This window comes from Phyllobates terribilis, unplaced genomic scaffold (genome assembly GCF_046119375.1).
Source record: "Phyllobates terribilis strain yellow unplaced genomic scaffold, ASM4611937v1 Scaffold_4__5_contigs__length_816908805, whole genome shotgun sequence".
In the NCBI taxonomy this organism is placed as follows: domain Eukaryota; kingdom Metazoa; phylum Chordata; class Amphibia; order Anura; family Dendrobatidae; genus Phyllobates; species Phyllobates terribilis.
Window position 1 is genome coordinate 102,645,246 of NW_027362764.1, and position 27,396 is coordinate 102,672,641.

Here is a 27,396-nt window from a genome sequence, read left to right on the forward strand (position 1 = left end):
GATCTTTGGTTCCAACCACCGTGTCTTTGTGGGACGCAGAAAAGGTGAACGGATGGACTCTACATGCCTGGTTTCCACCGTGAAGCATGCAGGAGGAGGTGTGATGGTGTGGGGGTGCTTTGCTGGTGACACTGTTGGGGATTTATTCAAAATTGAAGGCATACTGAACCAGCATGGCTACCACAGCATCTTGCAGCGGAATGCTATTCCATCCGGTTTGCGTTTAGTTGGACCATCATTTATTTTTCAACAGGACAATGACCCCAAACACACCTCCAGGCTGTGTAAGGGCTATTTGACCAAGAAGGAGAGTGATGGGGTGCTACGCCAGATGACCTGGCCTCCACAGTCACCAGACCTGAACCCAATCGAGATGGTTTGGGGTGAGCTGGACCGCAGAGTGAAGGCAAAAGGGCCAACAAGTGCTAAGCATCTCTGGGAACTACTTCAAGATTGTTGGAAGATCATTTCCGGTGACTACCTCTTGAAGCTCATCAAGAGAATGCCAAGAGTGTGCAAAGCAGTCATCAAAGCAAAAGGTGGCTACTTTGAAGAGCCTAGAATATAAGACATATTTTCAGTTGTTTCACACTTTTTTGTTAAGTATATAATTCCACATGTGTTAATTCATAGTTTTGATGCCTTCAGTGTGAATGTACAATTTTCATAGTCATGAAAATACAGAAAAGTCTTTAAATGAGGTGAGTCCAAACTTTTGGTCTGTACTGTATGTGTATATGTACAGTGCCTACAAGTAGTATTCAACCCCCTGCAGATTTAGCTGGTTGACACATGCGGAATTAACTTGGCATTGTGACATTTGTACTGTAGATCAGCCTGGAAGTGGGAAATGCACTGCAGCAAATTTTGTTTTTGTTTTTTTTTTAAACGTTAAAAGTTAATTCAGAGTGTCATTTATTATTCAACCCCTCAAACCACAAGAATTCTGTTTGGTCCCCCTAAAGTATTAAGAAGTAGTTCAGGCACCAAGAATAATGAGCTTCACATGTGTGGATTAAAGATCTCTTTTGCCAGCCTTTTCTGACTATTTAAGACCCTCCCCAAACTTGTGAACAGCACTCAGACATGGTCAACATGGGAAAGACAAAGGAGCATTCCAAGGCCATCAGAGACAAGATCGTGGAGGGTCACAAGGCTGGCAAGGGGTACAAAACCCTTTCCAAGGAGTTGGGCCTACCTGTCTCCACTGTTGGGAGCATCATCCATAAGTGGAAGGCTTATGGAACTACTGTTAGCCTTCCACGGCCAGGACAGCCTTTGAAAGTGTCCTCCCGTGCCGAGGCCAGGCTTGTCCGAAGAGTCAAGGCTAACCCAAGGACAACAAGGAAGGAGCTCCGGGAAGATCTCATGGCAGTGGGGACATTGGTTTCAGTCAATACCATAAGTAAAGTACTCCACCGCAATGGTCTCCGTTCCAGACGAGCCCGTAAGGTACCTTTACTTTCAAAGCGTCATGTCAAGGCTCGTCTACGGTTTGCTCATGATCACTTGGAGGACTCTGAGACAGACTGGTTCAAGGTTCTATGGTCTGATGAGACCAAGATCGAGATCTTTGGTGCCAACCACACACGTGACGTTTGGAGACTGGATGGCACTGCATACGACCCCAAGAATACCATCCCTACAGTCAAGCATGGTGGTGGCAGCATCATGCTGTGGGGCTGTTTCTCTGCCAAGGGGCCTGGCCATCTGGTCCGCATCCATGGGATGATGAATAGCACGGCCTACCTGGAGATTTTGGCCAAGAACCTCCGCTCCTCCATCAAGGAACTTAAGATGGGTCGTAATTTCATCTTCCAACAAGACAACGACCCAAAGCACACAGCCAAGAAAACCAAGGCCTGGTTCAAGAGGGAAAAAGTCAAGGTGTTGGAGTCGCCTATTCAGTCTCCTGACCTTAACCCAATTGAAAACTTGTGGAAGGAGCTCAAGAATAAAGTTCACATGAGACACCCAAAGAACCTAGATAACTTGGAGAAGATCTGCATGGAGGAGTGGGCCAAGATAACTCCACAGACCTGTGCCGGCCTGATCAGGTATTATAAAAGACCATTATTAGCTGTAATTGCAAACAAGGGTTATTCCACAAAATATTAAACATAGGGGTTGTATAATAATTGACCCACACTTTTATGTTTAAAATTTAATAAAATTCAACTGAGCAACATAACTTTTTGGTTTGTAAGATTTATGCTTCTGTTCATAAAACCTACTCTCGTTTGCAGTTTGAAGGCTCTAACTTATTTGCATCTTATCAAACCAGCTAAATCTGCAGGGGGTTGAATACTACTTGTAGGCACTGTATATATATATATAATATACTAGATGGTGGCCCGATTCTAACGCATCGGGTATTTTAGAATATGTATGCGTCCGACCGGGCGCGACTAATCAGCGAAGCAGTGTTTAAATGGGTTGTGCACTACTTTAAATTAACCCCCCAATGTATCCCCCCGATGCCCCTAATGAATTTTGGAGGACCGGGGAGCGAGGCCGCCGGTCGGGGTACTTCTGCTGCGAGCAGCCGGGAAATGACCGGCTAGCACAGGGTGAGCGTGTGAGGGAGATGACTGGCTAGCACAGGGTGAGCGTGGGAGGGTGAGAATGTGAGGGTGTGAGCGTGGGAGCGGGTGTGAGGGTGAGCGTGTGTGAGGGTGAGCGTGGGAGCGTCCTAGGGTGAGCGTCCGAGCGTGAGCGTCTGAGGGTGAGCGTGTGAGGGTGAGCCGCTAACGGCCACCATCTTGTTCTGAAATCCCGCGTCGCTGATTGGCCGCGGCCTGACCAATCAGCGACGTGGGATTTCCTGGACAGACAGACAGGATAAGACAATTATATATATTAGATATGTTGTGGAACATCTATACTAACAATAAACAAGCATGGTTCCGGGGTAGACTGTGACGAGCATAGCGGCGCCATGTCTGATATAGATCTGATGACGCTGTGTGGCCAGCCAATCACTTTAATGCCACAACCAACATGGCTACGGCATTACAGTGCGTGACAAGCAATCCCTGCATGTTCATTGGCGCTCTAAAGAGCACCAAATATGCAGGGAGGGGACCCGAGTTCCCACCCGAGCAACCCGGAAATACTTGTCAAGCACCGTGATGCTCGGGCGAGCATGTTTGCTCATCACGAACAGTGTTGCTTAATCATTACTTGCATAAGAGTAGATTGAGGGGGGGTGATGATAGTTGCCGAACACGTGCTTCTATAGCGCTTGTAAACTGCAATTTTGCTCCTCCACTGCTGCAGCTGCTGCAGAAGCACAAACCGACTGTCTTGTCAATCAAGCAGGAGAGCATCCCCACTGCGATGGAACAATGGACAACCAATTCTGAGTCCCTGTTTCAACCCCTGTAAAATAACACTTATTCTCCCCTCTGGCGCCGTTCCTGCGGCGTCGGCATTGGCTCTCCTGGGGATTGCGTGACATTATATCATGGGATCACTGCAGCCAATCGGCACTGCTCCCTTCCTTCACACAAATCAAGACATCTGGAGGAAGTGAGAGAGCAGCAGCTCTGACTTCCTCTGGATGTCAATTAAGTCCATAGGAGAGTAGAGTGAAGCCAGCACTAATTGACCACAGGGTTCACGTGACATAAAAATGTCACGCAATCCCAAAAGAGCCAGTGTCGATACCGCTGGAATGGCACCAGCACAGTGTGTGTTTTACTGAGGGAAAAATAGTGGAGCTGTGGACAATTCTTTTAACGAACCTTGCAACTCCCATAACCTCTGGTCCACACTGATGAAGGACAAACACCACGAAACAGGCTGACAATAGAAAAGTGTCTGGACATGTTTATTGGTATCCATAAACCAGTTACCAAATCCCATTCATTGACATGTAACTGGATATACTCCAGAGATGACTTCTTCCTACTAAATTTCCAACCACATAATGTTTTGCAAAGTTACTTTATTACATCACATCAATGTATCCTGCAACTTGTCACTGAAGGGAAAAAAATACAGACATAGCACATGTAAATGTGGCTCCATTACATCTCCAACACAGAGTGTAATAAACAGAGCGTATTACACACAACACACAGGGAACATTGCCGCCCGTTCACGTCTGTGGCGATGGATAAGGGAAGCAAAATAAACTCTGGACAGTGAACGATGTGATGTAAAATCTTCTACAATTTCCATCTGTAATATTCTTTATTACTACTTACTTTTTGAAGATAACTTGGAAATTGTGTGGACATAAAGTGCTGGGACAATATAATTTAAATTACAAAAGATAAAATGGATAATCATATAATAGAGCAGTAAAGCACACAATGGAAATGGAGACAGGCTATTATACGAAGCATGATGACTGGGTCCGTAGCCTTTAGATCGCTCCTGCTTCTGATCCTTTTGGTCTGGGCACGTGAACATGTTCCAACTGGCCAGCGTCTGAAATGTCATAGCTGGTCTTGTACTTGGCCAGAATTTTCATCAGTGGTCTCAGCTTCAGCCACCATTGCTCCTTTGGAATCCGGTGTCTGGAATTAGAAAGCAAGAAAGAAACATTTATTGTTTCAGTATATATGAAATATTTGGACTTAAAGGGGTAGTCCACTACTCAGGCAACCCCTTTATAAATACTACATTTCCCAATGTAAAATAAAAAAACGTTATATTCGCCTCCCGTACTGGCACCAGTCCAGCTATGTTGGAGCTTGGTCTCCCAAAGCTTGTGTGACCTTGTTATGCCACATGACCCCCGCAGCGAACCAGAGGCCGCTATTGGGCTGATGTGCTCTCACTTCCAGCGGATGAAACTTAGACGTCTGTGGAGGTGCGGGCACAGCAGCACATTAGCCACCACTGATTGGCTGCAGGGCTTACGTAGCATAACAATGTCATGCAAGCCTTGAGAGACCTGGCACTGACATCGCTGGTACGGAAGGTGAGTATAGGGTATTTTTTTTTTTTTTTACATTGGAGAATGTAATATTTAAGAAGAGGTCGTCCAAAGAGATCTACTTACTAGTGCATGCAATGCGTAGTGTGAAATCTGGTGACAGATCTTCTTAAAGCAATGGTCAGCCAAGACTGACAAGGACGGCAAGTTTTGAAGATAACCTACTACATTATGATCTGTGAGAGTCTGACCTTGGAAACCCTCACCAAGTGGGCATGGCACTGATTTGGATCTGCTACTTGTCTAAGAAATGATGCACAGTGGCGCCCCAGGGAAATGCAGCCAGTACATGTCTAAATTATAACCTTTGATTGTTGCTGATGGTTCTCCACAACTAACACTTATAAATGTCAATCCTAAAAGCCTGTTCTTGATGAGGCCTAGTGATGACCATATGCTTTCTGATTTACATTAACACTTACTTGAAATCTGTTTCGTCTCTGAGTTGCATAACTGGCTGAAAGAGAAGAGCTCGTCTGCGCATCCCTAATAGACATACACTGTCTTCTGTGTTTGCAAATATCTTGCCTGCAGGTTGGAGAATAACATTGGTTAGTACATCATCACTTTAGGCTGAGACGTTGCTAATTAAAGAGGACCTCTGACTTGCTCAAAAAATGTAGTTGAATACCTAGTAAAAATCCCTGAGCTACCCCGATTCTGACGCTCTTTTCCGTTCTGCGCTGTGTCGCTCTATTGCAGAGATTCTCATTTATTGCTTTCTGAGCACAGTATGTGAAATCTCTATTTATAGTGCAACCGGGCATTTCTTCAGAGTTTTCTCTGTGGATCGTGCACACAGCGCGGCAGCTGATCTACAAGTGTCAGACACTGCTGAGCTGTGATTAGCATAGTGTGGAAGGGAGGAGTGGTGAAAGCGCACATACCCACTTGCACTACAAGCAGAGATTTCAGATACTGCACTCCAAAAGCAGAAAATGTGAATATCTCTGCAATGGAACGTAGCGCAAAACGGAAAAAAGCGGTAGAATCAGGAGCGCTCAGGGAGTTTTACAATACAATTTATTTGAGCAAGTACGAGGTCCTCTTTAAGGCAATCCTTGTCATTAATTTGAGCTTTTAGAAAATCTAATCAGCTCATTAATTCATCAAAAAAAATGTGCTTATCAATGACTGATAAAGGACAACAACAACCACGTTCACAAATTACTATGTTCAAAGACAAATAATTGGTGTGTAGCACTGTCTGTAATAGTTGTATTTTATTCTAAAAAAAATATTGCTGACAGACAAATGTAAAAAAAAAAAAATCAAGTGCCTAAAACATCAATGCAGGCTGTGAATAGCAGCATCTTTCTACAGCAGAAAAATAAGCAAGAAGAACAAGAAGAAGATAAGCAAAGACTGTCAGTCAACTAGATGCATTCTTCAGCCTGCAGCGTTTGCTAACAAACACTACTGTAAAGCACAACTCCAGTGACTTTTTTTTTAGTGGAGAAGTGCAACTAATGTAAGTTCCCTGCACCTAGTATAATACTTACCAGCTGCCATCTTCTGCATAACTCTATGTAGTCACAGCTCAATGTAAGTCTATGAGAAGCACATAATGTCATAGACTTACACTGTCAGCTTGTGACCGTTCCCTTTGACTTCTGCTCGGTCAGAAGTAACGGTCACTAGATGGTGGATAGGAGCGGCATTGGGAAGAGATGAAGACGGCAATTGGTGAGTATATTACTAGGGTCAGGTAACTTACATTAGTGGCACCACTCCAGCTCTTAAATAGAAAAAAAAGCCGGCTGGAGTGAGGCTTTAAATTCTGTTACCGGGCTCACAAGTCTGAAAAAGAGTAAGATGGGTTATCTTGTGCTGCCCTGAGCTACAAAGTGTGGGTAGGCACAGGCCATCACCTGGACAGGTAATAATAAAGCCAGTATCAAACAAATGTAGCACAGGTGCATTTTAAAGGGACTCTGTCAGCACAGAATGACTGTTCAAACCAAGCACAGGCGCTCGGTGCATCAAGCGGCCAGTCATTTATATACACCTTCCTACCAGCTTGGTTTCCATCTATCTCCACCCATTTGTGGCTCTATTAAGCCAGAGCTGTTAATCACAGAAGAGGGGGTGGAGATAGATGGAAAAGAAGCAGGTGGGAAGGTGAATTTTAATGAAGCACCGAGCGACGGGACTTAGTGTGAACAGTCATCCTGAACAGTCATATACGGCCGTGTAGCTTTAGCTCTGAGCAAAGGCCACTATGTGCTGCTGCTTCATCGCAGCCTAATGCAAGTGACCGGGGGCGCATTACAACCCCAAGGGTAATGAAACCGCGACAAGCAAGTCACAAAAAGTTGGAATTTTTTTGTGATTTGCTTGTTGCTGAACACAACGACTTTGGTCGCTTGAAAGCAATTCTTGGACAAGTAGTTTCGGCAAAGACGTTGGTTCCACTTGTCTTTGCTGTGCTCTTGTGTTTTAATATTATAGTGGGATACGGCTGTAAAAAAAAGCAGCCAAATTTCAGACATGTCCCATGCAAGTCTCACGGGACTTACATTACAGTCTATGGAGGCAAAGTTACATAAACTGCAAACCCAACATCTTTAGATTTTTTCATTTCATGGGTTGCAATCCAACCTCACTGACGGTGACTTGATGCGATCTTACAGCCTTTATGTCGTCCCCTATTCTGTATGTGTTAGTTCTACGTTCTTGATCTTAGACATGGTTAGTGGAGGGCAAAAGGGAAGATACAATAGTGCGCCCGTACAGGCAGTGATGGGAAAGCATTTGCAATATTTACACCAAGTAATAATGAGACATTACCTTCCTCTAGGGATCCCAAGTTGTCATGAAAGAAAATATAAAAGCAAAAAAAAAATTTTTTTTAGCTACAATTGTCACTACGATCTAACAGGCAGCTGAAAGCAGCGTGCGCCAAGCAGACTCACAACACTACGACATAAAGCAAAACGTGGCAGCAGAAGCTGTGTAAGAATACATGATAAATCTCATTAACAGTGCAATGTAATCGCAGGTCAGTACAGAGTGATGTGCATTTATCATCTATACTGGAGAACTAAAGAGATCTACAGATGGATGCCATTACTGGATGCACTGGCGCACACTCACATGGGCCATATATCAGACAAAGGTCATTATTTCCTGCTGACTGCATGGCATCACTACACCCACAAGGTCTGATCTAACAGCAATTTACTTTCCAATAAGACACAATAAGCTTGGGGCCACATGGCAACTTTTCCCAGTGCTATATACTACGGCTACATCGCAGAATAATGCAGGTGAATAGGATGGCATTGCGACCCCAAGGGTACCGCGAAAAGCAAGTTAAAAAAAAATCTGGCTAGGTCTGACTTTTTGTGACTTGCTTGCCACGGCCCCCTAGGAGTCGTAATGTGACCCTATTCATCTCCATTACGCTGCAATGTAGCAACAATCTTTGGCCACACTAGATGCGTTTTTAGCACATTACATGCTCTCAAACTCAGATTAAGAGCATGTAATGTGCTCGAAACGCGTCTAGTGTGCTGCGTTTATCCTTTCCCCTCACACCTCCCTCAGTGGTTTGCACCCAAGTCTCTATCTTTAAAGGATTAAATAAAGAAAGAAGATTTTATATTGTAGAAGCAGGATTTTCCTTTTCCTCCGTTGTGGGCTGTGTTTGGCAGGGACACTATCCGTGCTCCATACCACGAATTTGGGACGACAACAAAGGGTGAGCTGATTACTCCTTGGTCTATGTTTGGATCTTTGGCCATGACACAAATTGAACAGCTAAAGTAGCCATGTTCCCCAGCTACTGACAAGTCAAGCGACCAAAAACATCTGTGCAACCTTCTGTCATGAGACCATTTTAGATCTGTAAAAAAAAAGAGTCCATATCACAGATTAGTCGCAGTCACATGTGACTTGCAGGAGATTCTATGGCAAGCGAGAACACCGACAGAAAATCCAACACATTTGGAAACTTCTGTATCTCGATGTTGCGATTTGACACCTTAAGAAATTATTAGACGCGATGTCGCAATTTGACACTGATTTCAGAGTTGTTCCACACATATGGCCCTAACAAAAAATCCCCTCCAGCCTTGTCAGCCTCAGCGGTTATACAGTTATATGAAAAAGTTTGGGCACCCCTATTAATCTTAAGGTTAATGTTTTATAAAAATTGGTGTTTTTGCAACAGCTATTTCAGTTTGATATATGTAATAACTGTTGGACACAGTAATGTTTCTGCCTTGAAATGAGGTTTATTGTACTAACAGAAAATGTGCAATCTGCATTCAAACAAAATTTGACAGGTGCATAAGTATGGGCACCTCACCAGAAAAGTGACATTAATATTTAGTAGATCCTCCTTTTGCAAAAATAACAGCCTCTAGTCGCTTCCTGTAGCTTTTAATGATTTCCTGGATCCTGGATGAAGGTATTTTTGACCATTCCTCTTTACAAAACAATTCCAGTTCAGTTAAGTTTGATGGTCGCCGAGCATGGACAGCCCTCTTCAAATGATCCCGCAGATGTTCAATGATATTCAGGTCTGGGGACTGGGATGGCCATTCCACAACATTGTAATTGTTCCTCTGCATGAGTGCCTGAGTAGATTTGGAGCGGTGTTTTGGATCATTGTCTTGCTGAAAGATCCATCCCCTGCGTAACTTCAACTTTGTCACTGATTCTCGAACATTATTGTCAAGAATCTGCTGATACTGAGTGGAATCCATGCGTCCCTCAACTTTAACAAGATTCCCCGTGCCGGCATTGGCCACACAGCCCCAAAGCATGATGGAACCTCCACCAAATTTTACTGTGGGTAGCAAGTGTTTTTCTTGGAATGCTGTGTTTTTTTGCCGCCATGCATAACGCCTTTTTGTATGACCAGACAACTCAATCTTGGTTTCATCAGTCCACAGGACCTTCTTCCAAAAAGAAATTGGCTTCTCCAAATGTGCTTTTGCATACCTCAGCCGACTCTGTTTGTGGCGTGCTTGCAGAAACGGCTTCTTTCGCATCACTCTCCCATACAGCTTCTCCTTGTGCAAAGTGCGTTGTATAGTTGACCGATGCACAGTGACACCATCTGCAGCAAGTTGATGCTGCAGCTCTCTGGAGGTGGTCTGAGGGTTGTCCTTGACTGATCTCACCTTTCTTCTTCTCTGCCTTTCTGCTGTTTTTCTTGGCCTGCCACTTCTGGCCTTAACAGGAACTGTCCCTGTGTTCTTCCATTTCCTTACTATGTTCCTCACAGTGGAAACTGACAGGTTAAATCTCTGAGACAGCTTTTTGTATCCTTCCCCTGAACAACTATGTTGAATAATCTTTGTTTTCAGATCATTTGACAGTTGTTTTGAGGAGCCCATGATGCCACTCTTCAGAGGAGATTCAAACAGGAGAACAACTTGCAAGTGGCCACTTTAAGTAGCTTTTCTCATGATTGCATACACCTGGCTATGAAGTTCAAAGCTCAATGAGGTTACAAAACCAAAAAAAGTGCTTTAGTAAGTCAGTAAAAAGTAGGTAGGAGTATTTAAAACAAGAAAATGATAAGGGTGCCCATAGTTATGCACCTGTCAAATTTTGTTTGAATGCAGATTGCACATTTTCTGTTAGTACAATAAACCTCATTTCAAGGCAGAAACATTACTGTGTCCAACAGTTATTACATATATGAAACTGAAATAGCTGTTGCAAAAACACCAATTTTTATAAAACATTAAGCTTAAGATTAATAGGGGTGCCCAAACTTTTTCATATAACTGTACATGAGGTCCAGTCCTGATCCTCCTTTCCTTTGTGTTATCCCCCTCCCACCTTTATGCATAGACATACTCAGTGTTAGTGATCGGTTACCTTTTCTGTAGGTTTCCTTCAGTTTCCTGGAGATCCACTGAATAGCTTTTGCTGAGATTTTTGTTCCAAAATTTCTATCGAATGGTGAAGGAGCGCCGCCCTGTAAGAAGATACATTCATGATGATAAATCTCTAGACCTGTGCTAGCCTATGGGCACTTATCAATGACGTAATCCTCCTAACTCATTCTAAGGGGGTAAGTATGGTCCTCGCTATATTTATTTACATACGTCTATGATTCACGGTCAAAATACTCTTCCACATACCAAATAAGATGGTAGTAGGGAGATTGTGCTGCTCTAACATAGGAATAGTCATCCCTCTATGACTATGACTCTATGTGACTGCAGACTCCTGAATCCTTACAGCGTGTGCACCACGTGCTGTCAGGATTATCCAGTGAGGGTAGGCGATCATGTTACTGCACGTATGCAATTTGCATACATGTGGTGATGTGCCAACTAGACATGCTCAGCATTGTTCAATTCACTTGTATTAAGCAAGGCTAAGCAAGTCTAGTTGGAATGTGGCTGGAAGTATGCAAATCATATTCTTGCAGTCATATCACCCGCCTGCTCTCGGCCTCAACACTGGAGAATCCTAAGAGCATGTGGTGCACACGCTGTTAGGATTCAGGAGTCTGCAGTCACATAGAGTGAATGCAGACTTTTATCACAAGACCAAACAAGCCCTTTATAAGGAATCTGTCATTAGGTTTTTGCTATGTAATCTGAGAGTAGCATAATGTAGGAGACGAGACCCTGATTTCAGCGATGTGCCACTTACTAGGCTATGTGCTGTTGTTTTAATAAAATGAGTATTTTATCAGTAGCAGATTATCAATACAGCACTAGGTGTCCTGTGCTCCTGGTCAACGCTTCCACCACTCATTAGCAGCTTTCTGTCAATATACAGTGTAGTAGGAAAAGGTAGAAAATCCAGCTTCATTATTTTTTTTTTTTTTAAATAGATATATTTTCTTTATTAATGAATAATAGTAATCCATTGAAATAAATGGTTAAAATTTCCAAAAATTACTATGCCTTCTCCATGTATCCTGTAACCATGCTATGATTTTGGAATTGTAACCATTTTTTTCCCAGGATTACTATTATTCACTAATAAAGAATAATATATTATATATATATATATATATATATATATATATATATATATATATATATATATATATATATTATATAATTTATTTATTTATTTTTTTTTAGTTTGTGAAACTGGATTTTCTACCTTTTCTTGCTACCGATTGTGTCTAGGCATAGATGCCCTCCGTGCTCCGAACTATATGGGAATCCTATGATGGTGAGCTGGATCTTTTCTCATTGTAATATACAGTGTACACAGAAAGTTGCCAATCAGTGTTGTGGGCAGGGTTATACAGATCTCAGCATTCAGGGCACCGCTACATAATCAGCAAAGAAATTGAGATTTTATCGCAATTGCTGCACCCAGTAAACTAAGTGATACATCATTGGAATCAGAGTCTCAGTCCCTACATCATGCTGGTTTCAGATGAGGTAGCAAAAACCTGGTGACAGATTCCCTTTAAGAAGTGGCTGTTTTCAGCAGTCATGTGTCATTTTTGCAGCACAGTAAGGAAAGACACATGCAGAGTGGCAACGCTGGAAGGTGGGATCCTTCAGGCGAGTAGTGTGTTTTTTTTTTTACACACTATTCTAGTCCCGTACAATCTAATTTTTTGATATATTAGAAATCCCCATTGAACCTTTTCAATATACTGAACACTTGGCATGCACCTGTTGATACATTACCTGTTGCATGTGGCCTAGTACATTTTTTCTGCAGTCAAACACTCCTTTCCCTTCCTCGGAGTAAAGCTGATAAATAAAATCTGTTGTGTAATTTTCATTGCAGTTTTCATTCCTTGATAGATAAATAAAAGAGAAGGTTTTAGATATATAAAAGCTGTGCATGTTCGTTATGTGCTTTCCTCCCTATCTATAGTCTGCTTTTTTGGCCCTCCCTGAGGATTAGATGCTCTGCCCACTCTCTACTCTCTGATCCTCTGTGTTCTGCTATCTCTAGAGAAAGGATAAAGAGAGCCCTCCGAGCCATTAGCAGGAGCGCTTATGGATTTCTTTCTGAATTTGCAGAGCAGCGAGCTATATGAAGGACTTGCACATACTCTACAACAGCGAAATGAACATTTTTAATGAAGACTATTTAGAAAGTTGCCTAATTTTGATTTTAGGAAATAAGTATTAATGAACTGTTAAATAAGCAATCCCCAAATATTTCCTAGCTAAGTCAATGTGGCATGTGAGGGAGTCAGAATGAAACTTATTTGCATCAGCAGTAGCTAGGCGTCTCTATAGTGAATACTAAATGTCATTGGCTAATGTTCGATGAACGTATCCAGAGAATTAGGCTCATATTAGCATCATGGCTGCTGTTCGTAACCGAACAATGACAGATACTGGGGAATCCCTATAGACTTTTATTGAGGATCATCAGGTTTACATCAGAAATCTGTTATTTTGAACACTGCAGGCTATAATACTCCGTCTGTCAAAATGACAGCACTCGCTTAAAGAAAGTCTTTAATGCCAATTTGAGCTAAGTCTACGAAACACAGTTAAAGGGATATTCCCAAGTCCAAGATCCTATCCCAATATGTAGTAGGTGTAATAATAATAATATTAGCAAATCCCTCCAATTAGAAATGTAGTATAGTTCTTCTGATTCGCTATGTCTCTTTCCTCATGTGCAGGGCATCGCAGTAGCTTAGATATCCATGGTTACGGCCACTGATATAGTGACAGTTAGTTAGACAGCTCTTAGTGGTTGTAACCATGCATACCTAAGGTTCTGCAATGCCCTTAACGAGGTAAGTGACATAGTGAATCAGAAGAACTATACTACATTTCTAATTGGAGGTATTTGCTAACACTATTAATAATTCACCTACTACATATTGGGATAGGATCTTGGAGATGGGAATACCCCTTGAAATACCCTACAAAGGTAAAACAAGGGTGAAGGTCATAAAGTGGCTCAGTGGTTTGCACTTTTGCCTTGTACCTGTGAGGCCCTAGATATAAATCTGACCAAAGCCAAGTTCTTCTATGTGGAGCTTGTACGTGCTGCCCACCTCATCTTGTACAGCTCTGTGGAATATATTGGTGCTATATAGGTAAGTAAAATAAGAATACTGTTATGTCTATACCTCAGGACAAGGCCTCTCTGGATACTGGTCTTCATCTTTTCTGTTAAATGCTCCACGTTCGCCTATATAAAAGGAGAGAATAATCATTATTCACAATTTTTAACGTATAAATAAAATGGAAATGAATATGGTTTTAGCAATCTGAAGCAGAGTTGGTCTCACTTTCTTCCTACAGACTGAGCTTTATATTGTATGTAAACAGTTAAGGCCGACATTACACTTAGGCTCTGAAATGTTCAAACTTTGCACCAGAAAACTAAAGTAAAACTGTGGCTAATGTCACTATTTCTGAATATAACAATGCTCGTTTTACTTTAAACCCACAGGAGCATAGACATAGGGATAAAGAAGTAGCAATTGCACCCGGACCATGGTTGTTAAGGCCTTTCTGACACATAAGAGGACTCCAAAATTCTAAAAAAAAACTAAAAAAAAAAAAAATAATAATAAGATTTTGCATTGAGTCCCTGGAATTTTAAGTCCTCCTCTGCAAACGTGGAACCTTTTATGTTAATCTGAGGATTATTGGCCCCAGTTTATTAAAGCGTATATTCCAATGCCTTGTTATAGATGGGAGGGGCGCATTTCATGTGTTTGGAAACATCTTAAAAGTATGAGAAAGCATTTTCAAATCTGCCCGGCCGTATTTATTAGTCCCATAGCACTGAATGGAGAGAGACGGTGACTGCGCGCCCAACTCTCCACTCACTGCTGGTTGGACACCAGCCAGAATGCAGGATTGGTGGACTCCCCCTTCTAAAGATAGGTGCGGGTCCAAGAAGAGGGGCCCACATCTATCAGAAATGTATGGAATACTGCACCTTCCAAACCACAGACACAGAGAAATATAAACTTACACCTACTTTAGAGCAAACGCTTTGGATACCTACAGTCACTATTAGAAGATTAGGTGCATCCTGCAAATCTCATGACCACCAAATCCAATAATAAACAGAGCATCAGCTCCCGAGCTCCCCCTAGTGGTGGCTACAAGCAGCCAAACTGTTATCATTTAACTTCATGAGGCCGATATGTGAAATTCTTTATGCCAGAAAAGATGTCATAAAACACTTTGAACTGTTGTAAGATTTTCAAGCAGAGCGGAGTTGAGTTGTGCAAAAAATTTGCAATTTTTGCCATTTTAAAGATAAGTTTGTGGGGCTGTGCCAAAATAGCTGGCGCTAGGAAAGAGTCGGGGTGGAAATGGTGTGCCTACGCCGACCTGTCGAATTCATGGAAAGTGGCTGCATTTCTTACGCCAGAAATGTTACTCCAGTCTCCAATTGGAGTAACATTTCTGGTGAGGCGCACGCCACTGCTAAGATGCGCCGAATTTCTTAAAGGGATTGTCCACGTTTTGAGGACAATTTTTTTTTTTTACCTTAATGCATGCAAATGGAGCTGAAACACATTTTTGCAATCGGGTTTCATTAAATATGTTGCCTATTATAGCCTCTGTATTACATTGTCTATTGCTGGCTGCAGAATGAGTTAACGGGGTTGGCCACATTATCTTTAATTTAACAGATGTGTTGGGGACATGATTTTGTGTCACTTACTACTGTATAGGTATGACTGGTTCACCTCCTGGCTTGTTAGTGCAGATTTACTCATAGACTGCACAGCTCTCCATTCCATACAATGGCTGCTGGTGGAGGAGCAGCCCGTAATAGACAGTGTAATACAAAGGCTATAAGAGGTAAAATGGTGAAAATTTTTTAATGAAACCCAATTGCAAAAATGATTTTTAGCTCCAATCGTATGCATTTCAGTAAGAAAATGTTTCCAAAGGAGGACAACCCCTTTAAGTATTACGAGGAGCATCTTATTCCTGCACTGAGCTCACTAAGACTGGCGTACAAAATGCCATTCTTAATAAATCTCTAAATCTCTGCAGGGAATTTTGAGCTCGGCATCAGAAAAAAATGGAGCTCTGAGCCTCATAAAGATATATTATGAAATGAATTAGCACGGCCTGTCAACACTCTGTTGATACTTCTGCCTTCACATACAATTTTAATTGTAATTACCTGAAGTTCACGAATGTCAAATTGCTCCTCAAAGACGTAGGCTGCATCAGCACCGGCAGCGAGACCTCCCATGTTGGCCAGGTAGCCGCAGTATCCTCCCATTGTTTCAATGATGAAGACGCGCCTTTTGGTTCCGCTGGCGGATTGTTTGATGCGATCGCAGGTCTAATCAAAATGCACGGTGCAAAAGTACAACATAATTTCACATTTGAAACCCAATAATGTGAGATTTGCTCTAATCTCTGAGATATTATTACATTTTTGGCAATTAATTCGGTCGCATTCATCACATCAGCACCAATTTAGGGTTTCAGATTCTGATATGCAATTTCTCAAAAAAGATAAACTGCCTACAGATCCTATTCATTTTTATGGGTATAAAATTCATGCCAAAACAAACTTGTTCAGCGTTCGTTTCCATCATTTCCATCAAGTTCTCATTTTTTACACAGACACATACAGTACAGACCAAAAGTTTGGACACACCTTCTCATTTAAAGATTTTTCTGTATTTTCATGACTATGAAAATTGTACATTCACACTGAAGGCATCAAAACTATGAATTAACACATGTGGAATTATATACTTAAAAAAGTGTGAAACAACTGAAAATATGTCTTATATTCTAGGTTCTTCAAAGTAGCCACCTTTTGCTTTGATGACTGCTTTGCACACTCTTGGCATTCTCTTGATGAGCTTCAAGTGGTAGTCACCGGAAATGGTTTTCACTTCACAGGTGTGCCCAGTCAGGCTTAATAAGTGGGATTTCTTGCCTTATAAATGGTGTTGGGACCATCAGTTGTGTTGTGCAGAAGTCAGGTGGATACACAGCTGATAGTCCTACTGAATAGACTGTTAGAATTTGTATTATGGCAAGAAAAAAGCAGCTAAGTAAAGAAAAACAAGTGGCCATCATTACTTTAATAAATGAAGGTCAGTCAGTCCGAAAAATTGGGCAAACTTTGAAAGTGTCCCCAAGTGCAGTTGCAAAAACCATCAAGCACTACAAAGAAACTGGCTCACGTGAGGACCGCCCCAGGAAGGGAAGACCAAGAGTCACCTCTGCTTCTGAGGATAAGTTTATCCGAGTCACCAGCCTCAGAAATCGCAGGTTAACAGCAGCTCAGATTAGAGACCAGGTCAATGCCACACAGAGTTCTAGCAGCAGACACATCTCTACAACAACTGTTAAGAGGAGACTTTGTGCAGCAGGCCTTCATGGTAAAATAGCTGCTAGGAAACCACTGCTAAGGACAGGCAACAAGCAGAAGAGACTTGTTTGGGCTAAAGAACACAAGGAATGGACATTAGACCAGTGGAAATCTGTGCTTTGGTCTGATGAGTCCAAATTTGACATCTTTGGTTCCAACCACCGTGTCTTTGTGCGACACAGAAAAGGTGAATGGATGGACTCTACAAGCCTGGTTCTCACCGTGAAGCATGGAGGAGGAGGTGTGATGGTGTGGGGGTGCTTTGCTGGTGACACTGTTGGGGATTTATTAAAAATTGAAGGCATACTGAACCAGCATGACTACCACAGCATCTTGCAGCGGCATGCTAGTCCATCTGGTTTGCGTTTAGTTGGACCATCATTTATTTTTCAACAGGACAATGACCCCAAACACACCTCCAGGCTGTGTAAGGGCTATTTGACCAAGAAGGAGAGTGATGGGGTGCTACGCCAGATGACCTGGCCTCCACAGTCACCAGACCTGAACCCAATCGAGATGGTTTGGGGTGAGCTGGACCGCAGAGTGAAAGCAAAAGGGCCAACAAGTGCTAAGCATCTCTGGGAACTCCTTCAAGATTGTTGGAAGAACATTTCCGTTGACTACCTCTTGAAGCTCATCAAGAGAATGCCACGAGTGTGCAAAGCAGTCATCAAAGCAAAAGGTGGCTACTTTGAAGAACCTAGAATATAAGACATATTTTCAGTTGTTTCACACTTTTTTGTTAAGTATATAATTCCACATGTGTTAATTCATAGTTTTGATGCCTTCAGTGTGAATGTACAATTTTCATAGTCATGAAAATACAGAAAAATCTTTAAATGAGAAGGTGTGTCCAAACTTTTGGTCTGTACTGTATAGCATAAGCAACTTCCAACAGAATATCGCAATTTTTTTTTCCAAAGCTTGTTATCTCATACTATTCATCTCGGGATATCTTTAGAGAAAAACAAAATTCAATGGGTATTCCAGTAAGAAGTTATCACCTTATTCAATGAACCCGGTTATCCCCTGCAGTGCCACAGAGAACATGTACTTCTGCCCATTCAAACTGGAGCAGAAGTTCTTGTTCTGGTGATCCAGAGAGAGTCTCAGACATCCTCTGATCTATCCTGTGGATAGTTGAGAACTTTTTACCAGAATACCCCTTTAAGGAAGGAAACATCTGTAGTATTTTGCATATTTGCATATACTAATGAGCTCGTTGTGCATATTCAGATATCAAGTGGTGTGTTGTAAACATTGCAAACACAGCATGAACCTGCGAGATATCCGATGAAAACATCACTCAAGTATCTGATGAAATGACATGCAATTTCATCTAATAAGTACAGAACCATGAATGCTTCAGTGTGACACATAGTGAACGTCTGCAACACAATGTGGAGCAGGAAGACGAAATGTAACCGTCTGAGAGACACAAATTGTCTGAGTCATTGTCATAACATCCTGCCGCTTATCACTTTCCTGCAATACTCTTATTTCGCACTCTTTCATCATCTAATCTTACACAGTGGCTCAGACAAGAAATGATAGAACTTTTACGGCTGTCTTCTTCATATTGTGAATTCTGAGGTTGTACAGGATGGAAAGCCATGCTGTAATGGATGGTAATTAACACGTCACAGTGATGCCACTGCTGATGATTAGCAAGTGATGTCACTGCTGATAATCAGTGATGTCACTTCTGATAATTATTATGTCACAGTGATGTCACAGCTGATAATTAACAAGTCACAGTGATGTCACTGCTGATAATTAACAAGTCACAGTGATGTCACTGCTGATAATTAACATGTCACAGTGATGTCACAGCTGATAATTAACATGTCACAGTGATGTCACTGCTGATAATTAGCAAGTCACAGTGATGTCACTGCTGATAATTAGCATGTCACAGTGATATCACTGCTGATAATTAACAAGTCACAGTGATGTCACTGCTGATAATTAACAAGTCACAGTGATGTCACTGCTGATAATTAGCAAGTCACAGTGATGTCACTGCTGATAATTAGCATGTCACAGTGATATCACTGCTGATAATTAACAAGTCACAGTGATGTCACTGCTGACAATTAACAAGTCACAGTGATGTCACTGCTGATAATTAACAAGTCACAGTGATGTCACTGCTGATAATTAGCAAGTCACAGTGATATCACTGCTGATAATTAACAAGTCACAGTGATGTCACTGCTGATAATTAGCATGTCACAGTGATGTCACTGCTGATAATTAGCAAGTCACAGTGATATCACTGCTGATAATTAACAAGTCACAGTGATATCACTGCTGATAATTAACAAGTCACAGTGATGTCACTGCTGATAATTAACAAGTCACAGTGATGTCACTGCTGATAATTAGCAAGTCACAGTGATGTCACTGCTGATAATTAGCATGTCACAGTGATATCACTGCTGATAATTAACAAGTCACAGTGATGTCACTGCTGACAATTAACAAGTCACAGTGATGTCACTGCTGATAATTAACAAGTCACAGTGATGTCACTGCTGATAATTAGCAAGTCACAGTGATATCACTGCTGATAATTAACAAGTCACAGTGATGTCACTGCTGATAATTAACAAGTCACAGTGATGTCACTGCTGATAATTAGCAAGTCACAGTGATGTCACTGCTAATAAGTCACAGTAATGTCACTACTGATTATTAGCAAGTACAAGTGATGCCACTGCTGAAAAGTCACAATGATATCACTGCTCATAATTAGCAAATCACAGTGAGGTCACTGCTGATAATTAGCAAGTCACAGTGATGTCACTGCTGATAATCAGTGATGTCACTGCTGATAATTAGCCTGTCACAGTGATGTCACTGCTGATAATTAACAAGTCACAGTGATGTCACTACTGATAATTAGCAAGTACAAGTGATGCCACTGCTGATAAGTCACAATGATATCACTGCTCATAATTAGCAAATCACAGTGGTGTCACTGCTGATAATTAGCAAAATCAAGTCACAGTGATGTCATTGCTCATACTTAGAAACTCACAATGATGTCACTGCTGATAATGAGCAAGTCACAATGATATATTTGTGATGCCCCAGAAGCAAAGCTCCAGAAGCCATGCTTGCTGTATTTCCATATACTTGTAAATGTAATAATAGTATACTGGAAAGAAAATGTATTATATGGCAGCTTAATTAGGGACCAATACCAACTTTTGAGACTGTGGTTGTCATTATTTGCACCAATTAGCAAAAGTGGCTCAAGACTAAAGAGTTAATCAGCCAAGTGCCATCATATCACTACTAGCATGTACTATTATACTACTCAGTTGAGACTTCAGTGATTGGTACAATAAAAGGGTCATGGTGCTGTGTGGACCACTGTGGTTTCTTCTGAATTTTTCCATGTACAGTGAGTGCCACAACCACTTAAGGGCTGTGCAACTCAGCCCCACTCACTTGACCCTTTAGTATTTTCACTGCACAGTGCCGGTCCTCTATAGGTCCTGTGCAGAAAAAATAGAGGCCTTTCCGTTCTCATAAATTTTGTGTTTGTGCTCCCAACAATTACTAAGTAACTTGCCATAGTTGGAGAACCTCTTTAATGTAGGACCATGGACTACAGCATCACAATGGGCCCCTTTATACACAACTAGCTTAAAGTGAATGTCATCTAAAATAATCTATTGTTTAAATCAGACATTTGTAAACGTATTTTTTTTTTAAAGTTTGGCAATTTTTCATATCACATTTTGTATTTAAAAAAATAGAAATCTTTCTACTGGGGCTACTTTACATTAAAAAAGTTATCAAAATGTTTTTTTTAAATACCTTTGACATAAAAGCTCAATTTAAAGGGAACCTATCCTATCGTATCCCCAAACTATATTAATCTCCAGATACAGGGTTAATCTATAGGTTAATAGGGTTACAATGCTACCACCTTACTGACAACGTAGCTAACGGGAGAAAATTAACTTTATTCCTCCCGATAGCCACCGGATTTCAGTTAAGGAAGCGTGCACGGAGCAGTTACAGTCACGGCTCACAGCATTATGATTGGCGGCTATAAGAGCGCCCCAGTACACTGATTGACAGCTCACTCTGCACAGATGTACTGTAAAACGTGCTGTCAATCAAAGTGCGGCTCACTGTGTAGTAAGCGGCGACTGTTGTCCATCTGGGCACGCCTCTATGACTGAAAGCCGGCAAATCCCGAGAGGAATAAAGTTCATTTCCTCCCGGTAGCCACACTTTCAGTAAAGAGGCTGGATAGCATAGTATTGGGATTAATTTGCATATTAACCCCATATCTACAGGTTAATAGCGTTTTGGGTTCCTTTTAAACAGTAGACAAAGCTTGTATTGAGCAGCTGCCAATCACACCAGCAATTACATTTCTCCAATATTTCGAGAATACAGAAAACCAGGACTGTTTTAGACAATGCTATAAAAACATCTCATCTAATGAACCTGCAGAAAAATATAAATTAGATTATTTCGTAGCGAAGTCATTCAAGTGACATATAACAGAATTGAGTTCAGCGATGAACAGTCTTAAAAAAGCAATATATCTTACCTCCATAATGGCATTGAGTGCAGTGTCAGCGCCAATACTTAGGTCAGTGCCAGGGACATTGTTGCTAATGGTGGCAGGAACTATGCACATGGGGATGCAAAACTCTTCATAAGTGCCCCGAGCTTCAGCTAACTGCTGCATACTCTCAAAAGCCTGCAGTGGCAGCATGGATATGTGTTTAGTGGGTAGTTAATGTAAGTGCGTTAGTGGCTCCTTCTGTGTGGTGGGAGGTTTGGCTTCCCAAAGGCATGGGATCTCAGTATCCTTTTAGCCATTATCAGGACCTTAGCTGATGCTTTAGAACTTGCAGTAAAGTTCGGTATTACTGCAGTGTCCAAATGATGGAAAAAGTAAAAAAAAAAAAAAATAAGTGCACTGGGGTTGCATTGGCGCAATTAAGTTCTGAAATAAATTTGGAAGACTTCCCCATGCAGAGCAAAAAAAAAGTTAAAGGGTGAGAAGATCAATGTTTTAAGCATAGAGATCAGCAGAAGTGGAGAAGCGATGTTAGTTTTTAGACAGTAGGGAGATTAAAATTTATGAATTAGTGGGCAGCAACAGAGGACAAGAGTAAAGGGTTAAAATGGTCTGTTTCTAAAGACCGAAGGAGAAGGTCTATGCATCATCCACAACTCATTTCATTTTTGGCATGAAGCTAACGCTGGAATGATTGCATCTTGGCATGGTGACACTTGGCACTTAGCTTTCTCTCTACTGTGTGTCCATTAGCGTGACACTAGACAATGCAATACCGGCACAATTTGAGCACAAACTATTGCCCAAGTCATCAGTTTTTGATAAAATTGTGGCTCAAAGCTTTTTGAAATGTAGCAAAATTATTGAGACTTTTGCCATATTTATGCCAATCCAGCTCAGGGGGGAGGGTGCATGGCCAATACATTATAGCAGTAATGTACTCCAGTTGCTGATCACTGGAGGGTCCCAACAGTTGCAGCCCAAGTTATCACGTACTTTATTGATGGGCGATAACTTATTAATGTGATAATAACCCTTTACTAATCGAGGGGGGTCCAAACGTTAGGCCCTCTACTGTTCCTGAGAGAATGAAGAGACAGCATCGATGACACATGGCAGCTGAGAAACGCACCAAATTCATTAACAGGCACACTCCTCTTGATGGATATGGCGCATCTAACTCCAGTACAACCTTCATTAAGAATAACATGCAAAACACTAGTCTTGATGAATCAAGGGAGGCTTTTAAGTGCCCAATTGCTCAAAGATGTCCTTTCTATATGTTACTCTATTCTACAGGTTGGAGGACCTGGTCAGATTAAAGGGGTTCTCTCATCTTAGTGAGTGATGGCATATTGCTAGGAACCTGTCAACATATTTTTACATATAGAAGTAGAGGTATTGCTGTATAGTCACTGGTCTCCCTATAAAAAATTATTCCTTTCTACCTGATATTCGATGTGCAAGTCATGAAAAACCTATTATAGATGCCATGTGCAAATAAGGCTGGAAGTGCACAGGGGTTGTGTCAATGCACTTGAAAGAAGCAGTCAAATTCCACTAACATGTCCCCAATGCACTTTTAGTCTGTTTATATATGAATTCAGGGGAGGACATATCATTGGTGTAACCCGTGCAACTGCACAGGCGCCCAAGAAGTAAGGGGGCCCATTTCTATCTCCAAAGCAGGTGCAATTTTGCATTTTTAGGAACTCTTGGACTGCAAAAGGCCCATATATTGTTCTTGCACACGGGCCCTTTTCTATCTGTGTCCACCAGTATATGAATTATATACATTAGATCCTCTAAAACATATATTTACTGTGGTACAAGCCCTTGTACAGATATAGCACTACTTCCAAATGTAAAAACGTGCAGACACCTCTTTGATGATCACCGGAGGTCCAAACTCTAGGTTCTCTACAGTTTCTAAGAAGGAAGAGGCTGAATGGCTGTGTCCCCTTCGCACTTTTTACCTGTGCAGCTGGGTGGTTGAGGTCCCAGGGAATGTGGCATCCCAAAGTCAACCGCAACCCGCAATTAAGTGAGGCATATACTAACTTAAAGGGGTTTTCCCACGAACAAAAGATTATTTTAATCAATATATCCTGTTCAGGAGATGTGGTATGATCAGACCATGTCCCTACACGGTCAGACACAGCCATTACACAGCACACAGCAGGGGAACATTTATAAGATTATCTCAGCACAGGGACATTTTATTTAAACACATCCAATTGTGGAAGTTATTATTATTCCAAGATCTATTGCTTAAAATGAACTTTTGTTTGGGGGAAAACCCCTTTAATGATCCCACAAACAGATGTAATCTGTTAGAGAACCCAGCTGAAAGTCTTCAATTCCTCGTACCATCACCCCAGGAAAAATGAAGCCCAGTACCCAGTCGAATATCCTGCCAGAGTCTGACACGTATGCCTAAATGATCACGCAGCTCAGCTATTGCCCAATGCCTCTCACATAATCCATTTCTTTCCATCTTTACTTTTCTAATCATCTCATTTTAACTCTTTACTCATCCTCGAAGTGAAAGATCGATTGTTTTACTTTTATCTTGATAAATTTTAATACTTCTCATTAAAAAGAGTAAAAAAGTTTTTATTTTCGTAATAAAAATTAGTGATTTTATTTTCTGGGTGTCCAGTTAAGATTTTTAGTAAGAATTTTAGTAGCAAGAAAAGTGCATTATGGAGCATTTTTTAACTTTATTTGTATCCTCCATAAGCTATATATTTATGCATAAATGCCGCTCGCATCCATATATAAATATGTTTGGGGTAAAGTAGCGAAAGTAAGGGCACAGGCGGCGATAGAAAGTGTTTGTGTGTGCTGGTATGGATTGTTGATGAGTTTCTGATTGCACACCAAGGAATCAGGGTTAAAAAAATCTTATCTGACTTCACGGAGGATCCATAGATGCTTTTAAGGATAGAACTTCATTGTCATAGGATTTATGCAGGTGGATTATTTTATATTTGTGCATACCAGCACGGTCAAAAGAGAGTCAGCTTAGATTTGCAGTTACTAAAGAAGCACGAGTACCAGAGATTGCCCTGTGTGATAATGCTAGAAAATATAAAACTAGGGACAGATTTATCAAACCGTCTAAAAGTAAAATGGTCTTTGTTGTTCATAGCAGCCAATCACAGGGCGGCTTTCATTTTATATTCTGCTTTTGAAAACTGAAAGCTGCTCTGTAATTGGTTGCTATGGGTAAGAAAAACAGTAGGCCTCAGTTATCAAAAGAATCGAAAAGAAAAAACTGTCTTTGTTGCCCATAGCTGCCAATCACAGCGCAGCTTTCATTTTTCAAAAGCAGAATACAAAATGAAAGCTGTGCCGCGATTGGCTGCTATGAACAACAAAGTTTTTCTTTTCGATTCTTTTGAGAACTGAGGCCTACTGTCTTCGTTGCCCATATTAACCAATCATAAAGCAGCTTTTATTTTTAAACTGCTCTGATAAAATGAAAACGGCAATGCGACTGGTTGCTATGGGCAACAAAAACTATTTTTCATCTAGTTATTTGGTTTTATTAAACCTACCCCTCAGTGCTTCTTTATTTTTCAACCTTTAAGGGAATCTTTCAGGAGCCTTAGGGCCACAAACTAATTACATTGCTGAGTGAGATACTAAAAGACAAGTTCACAAACATCTTACTGGCTGCAAATAGATAGTGCATCGCTGAGCAAATCAACTAGGCATCTTTATGTAAATTAGGCTGCAAGTGCACAGAGGGCGGCTGATTCCTGGCTTGTGCACCGATTCTCTTCATTATTCCCTGCTTTGTGTGGCTGACTGACCTCTTATCAGTGCTGCAAGTCTACTGCAGACATTCATCAAACCTACAGTGCTGGCCAAAAGTATTGGCACCCTTGCAATTCTGTCAGATAATACTCAGTTTCTTCCTGGAAATGATTGCAATCACAAATTCTTTGGTATTATTCTCTTAATTTAATTTGCTTGCAAGGAAAAAACACAAAAGAGAATGAAGCAAAAATCAAATCATTGATCATTTCACACAAAACTCCAAAAAAGGGCCGGACAAAAGTATTGGCACCCTCAGCCTAATACTTGGTTGCACAACCTTTAGCCAAAATAACTGCGAACAACCGCTTCCGGTAACCATCAATGAGTTTCTTACAATGCTCTGCTGGAATTGTAGACCATTCTTCTTTGGCAAACTGCTCCAGGTCCCTGACATTTGAAGGGTGCCTTCTCCAAACTGCCATTTTGAGTTCTCTCCACAGGTGTTCTATGGGATTTAGGTCTGGACTCATTGCTGGCCACCTTAGAAATCTCCAGTGCTTTCTCTAAAACCATTTTATAGTGCTTTTGGAAGTGTGTTTTGGGTCATTGTCCTGCTGGAAGACCCATGACCTCTGAGGGAGACCCAGCTTTCTCACACTGGGCCCTATATTATGGTGCAAAATTTGTTGGTAGTCTTCAGACTTCATAATGCCATGCACACGGTCAAGCAGTCCAGTGCCAGAGGCAGCAAAGCAACCCCAAAACATCATGGAACCTCCACCATGTTTGACTGTAGGGACCGTATTCTTTTCTTTGAATGCCTCTTTTTTTTTCCTGTACACTCTATGTTGATGCTTTTTCCCAAAAAGCTCTACTTTTGTCTCATCTGACCAGAGAACATTCTTCCAAAACGTTTTTAGGCTTTCTCAGGTAAGTTTTGGCAAACTCCAGCCTGGCTTTTTTATGTCTTGGGGTAAGAAGTGGGGTCTTCCTGCATATCCTACCATACAGTCCCTTTTCATTCAGACGCCGACGGATAGTACGGGTTGACACTGTTGTACCATCGGACTGCAGGGCAGCTTGAACTTGTTTGGATGTTAGTCGAGGTTCTTTATCCACCATCCACACAATCTTGCATTGAAATCTCTTGTCAATTTTTCTTTTCCGTCCACATCTAGGGAGGTTAGCCACAATGCCATGGGCTTTAAACTTCTTGATGACACTGCGCACGGAAGACACAGGAACATTCAGGTCTTTGGAGATGGACTTGTAGCCTTGAGATTTCTCATGCTTCCTCACAATTTGGTTTCTCAAGTCCTCAGACAGTTCTTTGGTCTTCTTTCTTTTCTCCATGCTCAATGTGGTACACACAAGGACACAGGACAAAGGTTGAGTCAACTTTAATCCATGTTAACTGGCTGCAAGTGTGATTTAGTTATTGCCAACTCCTGTTAGGTGCCACAGGTAAGTTACAGGTGCTGTTAACTACACGAATTAGAGAAGCATCACATGATTTTTCAAAGGGTGCCAATACTTTTGTCCACCCCCCTTTTTTAGGTTTGGCGTGGAATGATATCCAATTTGGCTTTAGGACAATTCTTTCTGTGTTTTTTTCATTGAAGACAAATTAAATGAAGAGAATAATACCAAAGAATTTGTGATTGCAATCATTTTCAGGAAGAAACTGAGTATTATCTGACAGAATTGCAGGGGTGCCAATACTTTTGGCCAGCACTGTATAGGATGATTTAAAGCAAGGAGCAGTGTGGAAGATCAATGCACTAGCAGGGAATTACCCCGCCCTCGCTGCACTTTCAGCCTCATTTGCATAAAGTTGATT

General features: G+C 41.4%; 1 protein-coding gene across 5 annotated transcripts in view; it reads right to left on the reverse strand.

Moving 5' to 3' along the window:
- Positions 1-3,805: 3,805 nt before the first annotated feature.
- The window catches only part of PFKP (phosphofructokinase, platelet), a 115,200-nt gene continuing 91,609 nt past the window's right edge, over positions 3,806-27,396 (reverse strand). For 2 of the 5 annotated variants that reach the window (XM_073677646.1, XM_073677645.1), the window contains 7 exons: positions 21,813-21,965; positions 16,022-16,186; positions 13,992-14,053; positions 12,577-12,688; positions 10,787-10,886; positions 5,371-5,476; positions 3,806-4,526 (listed from right to left, as the gene is read on the reverse strand). In XM_073677646.1, the coding sequence (XP_073533747.1) occupies positions 4,373-4,526; positions 5,371-5,476; positions 10,787-10,886; positions 12,577-12,688; positions 13,992-14,053; positions 16,022-16,186; positions 21,813-21,965 (852 nt within the window). In that variant the 3' untranslated portion in view covers positions 3,806-4,372. Of the gene's footprint in view, positions 4,527-5,370; positions 5,477-8,482; positions 8,796-10,786; positions 10,887-12,576; positions 12,689-13,991; positions 14,054-16,021; positions 16,187-21,812; positions 21,966-27,396 lie in introns of those variants that run through there. The other 3 variants (XM_073677644.1, XM_073677643.1, XM_073677642.1) reach the window with 3 other exon arrangements.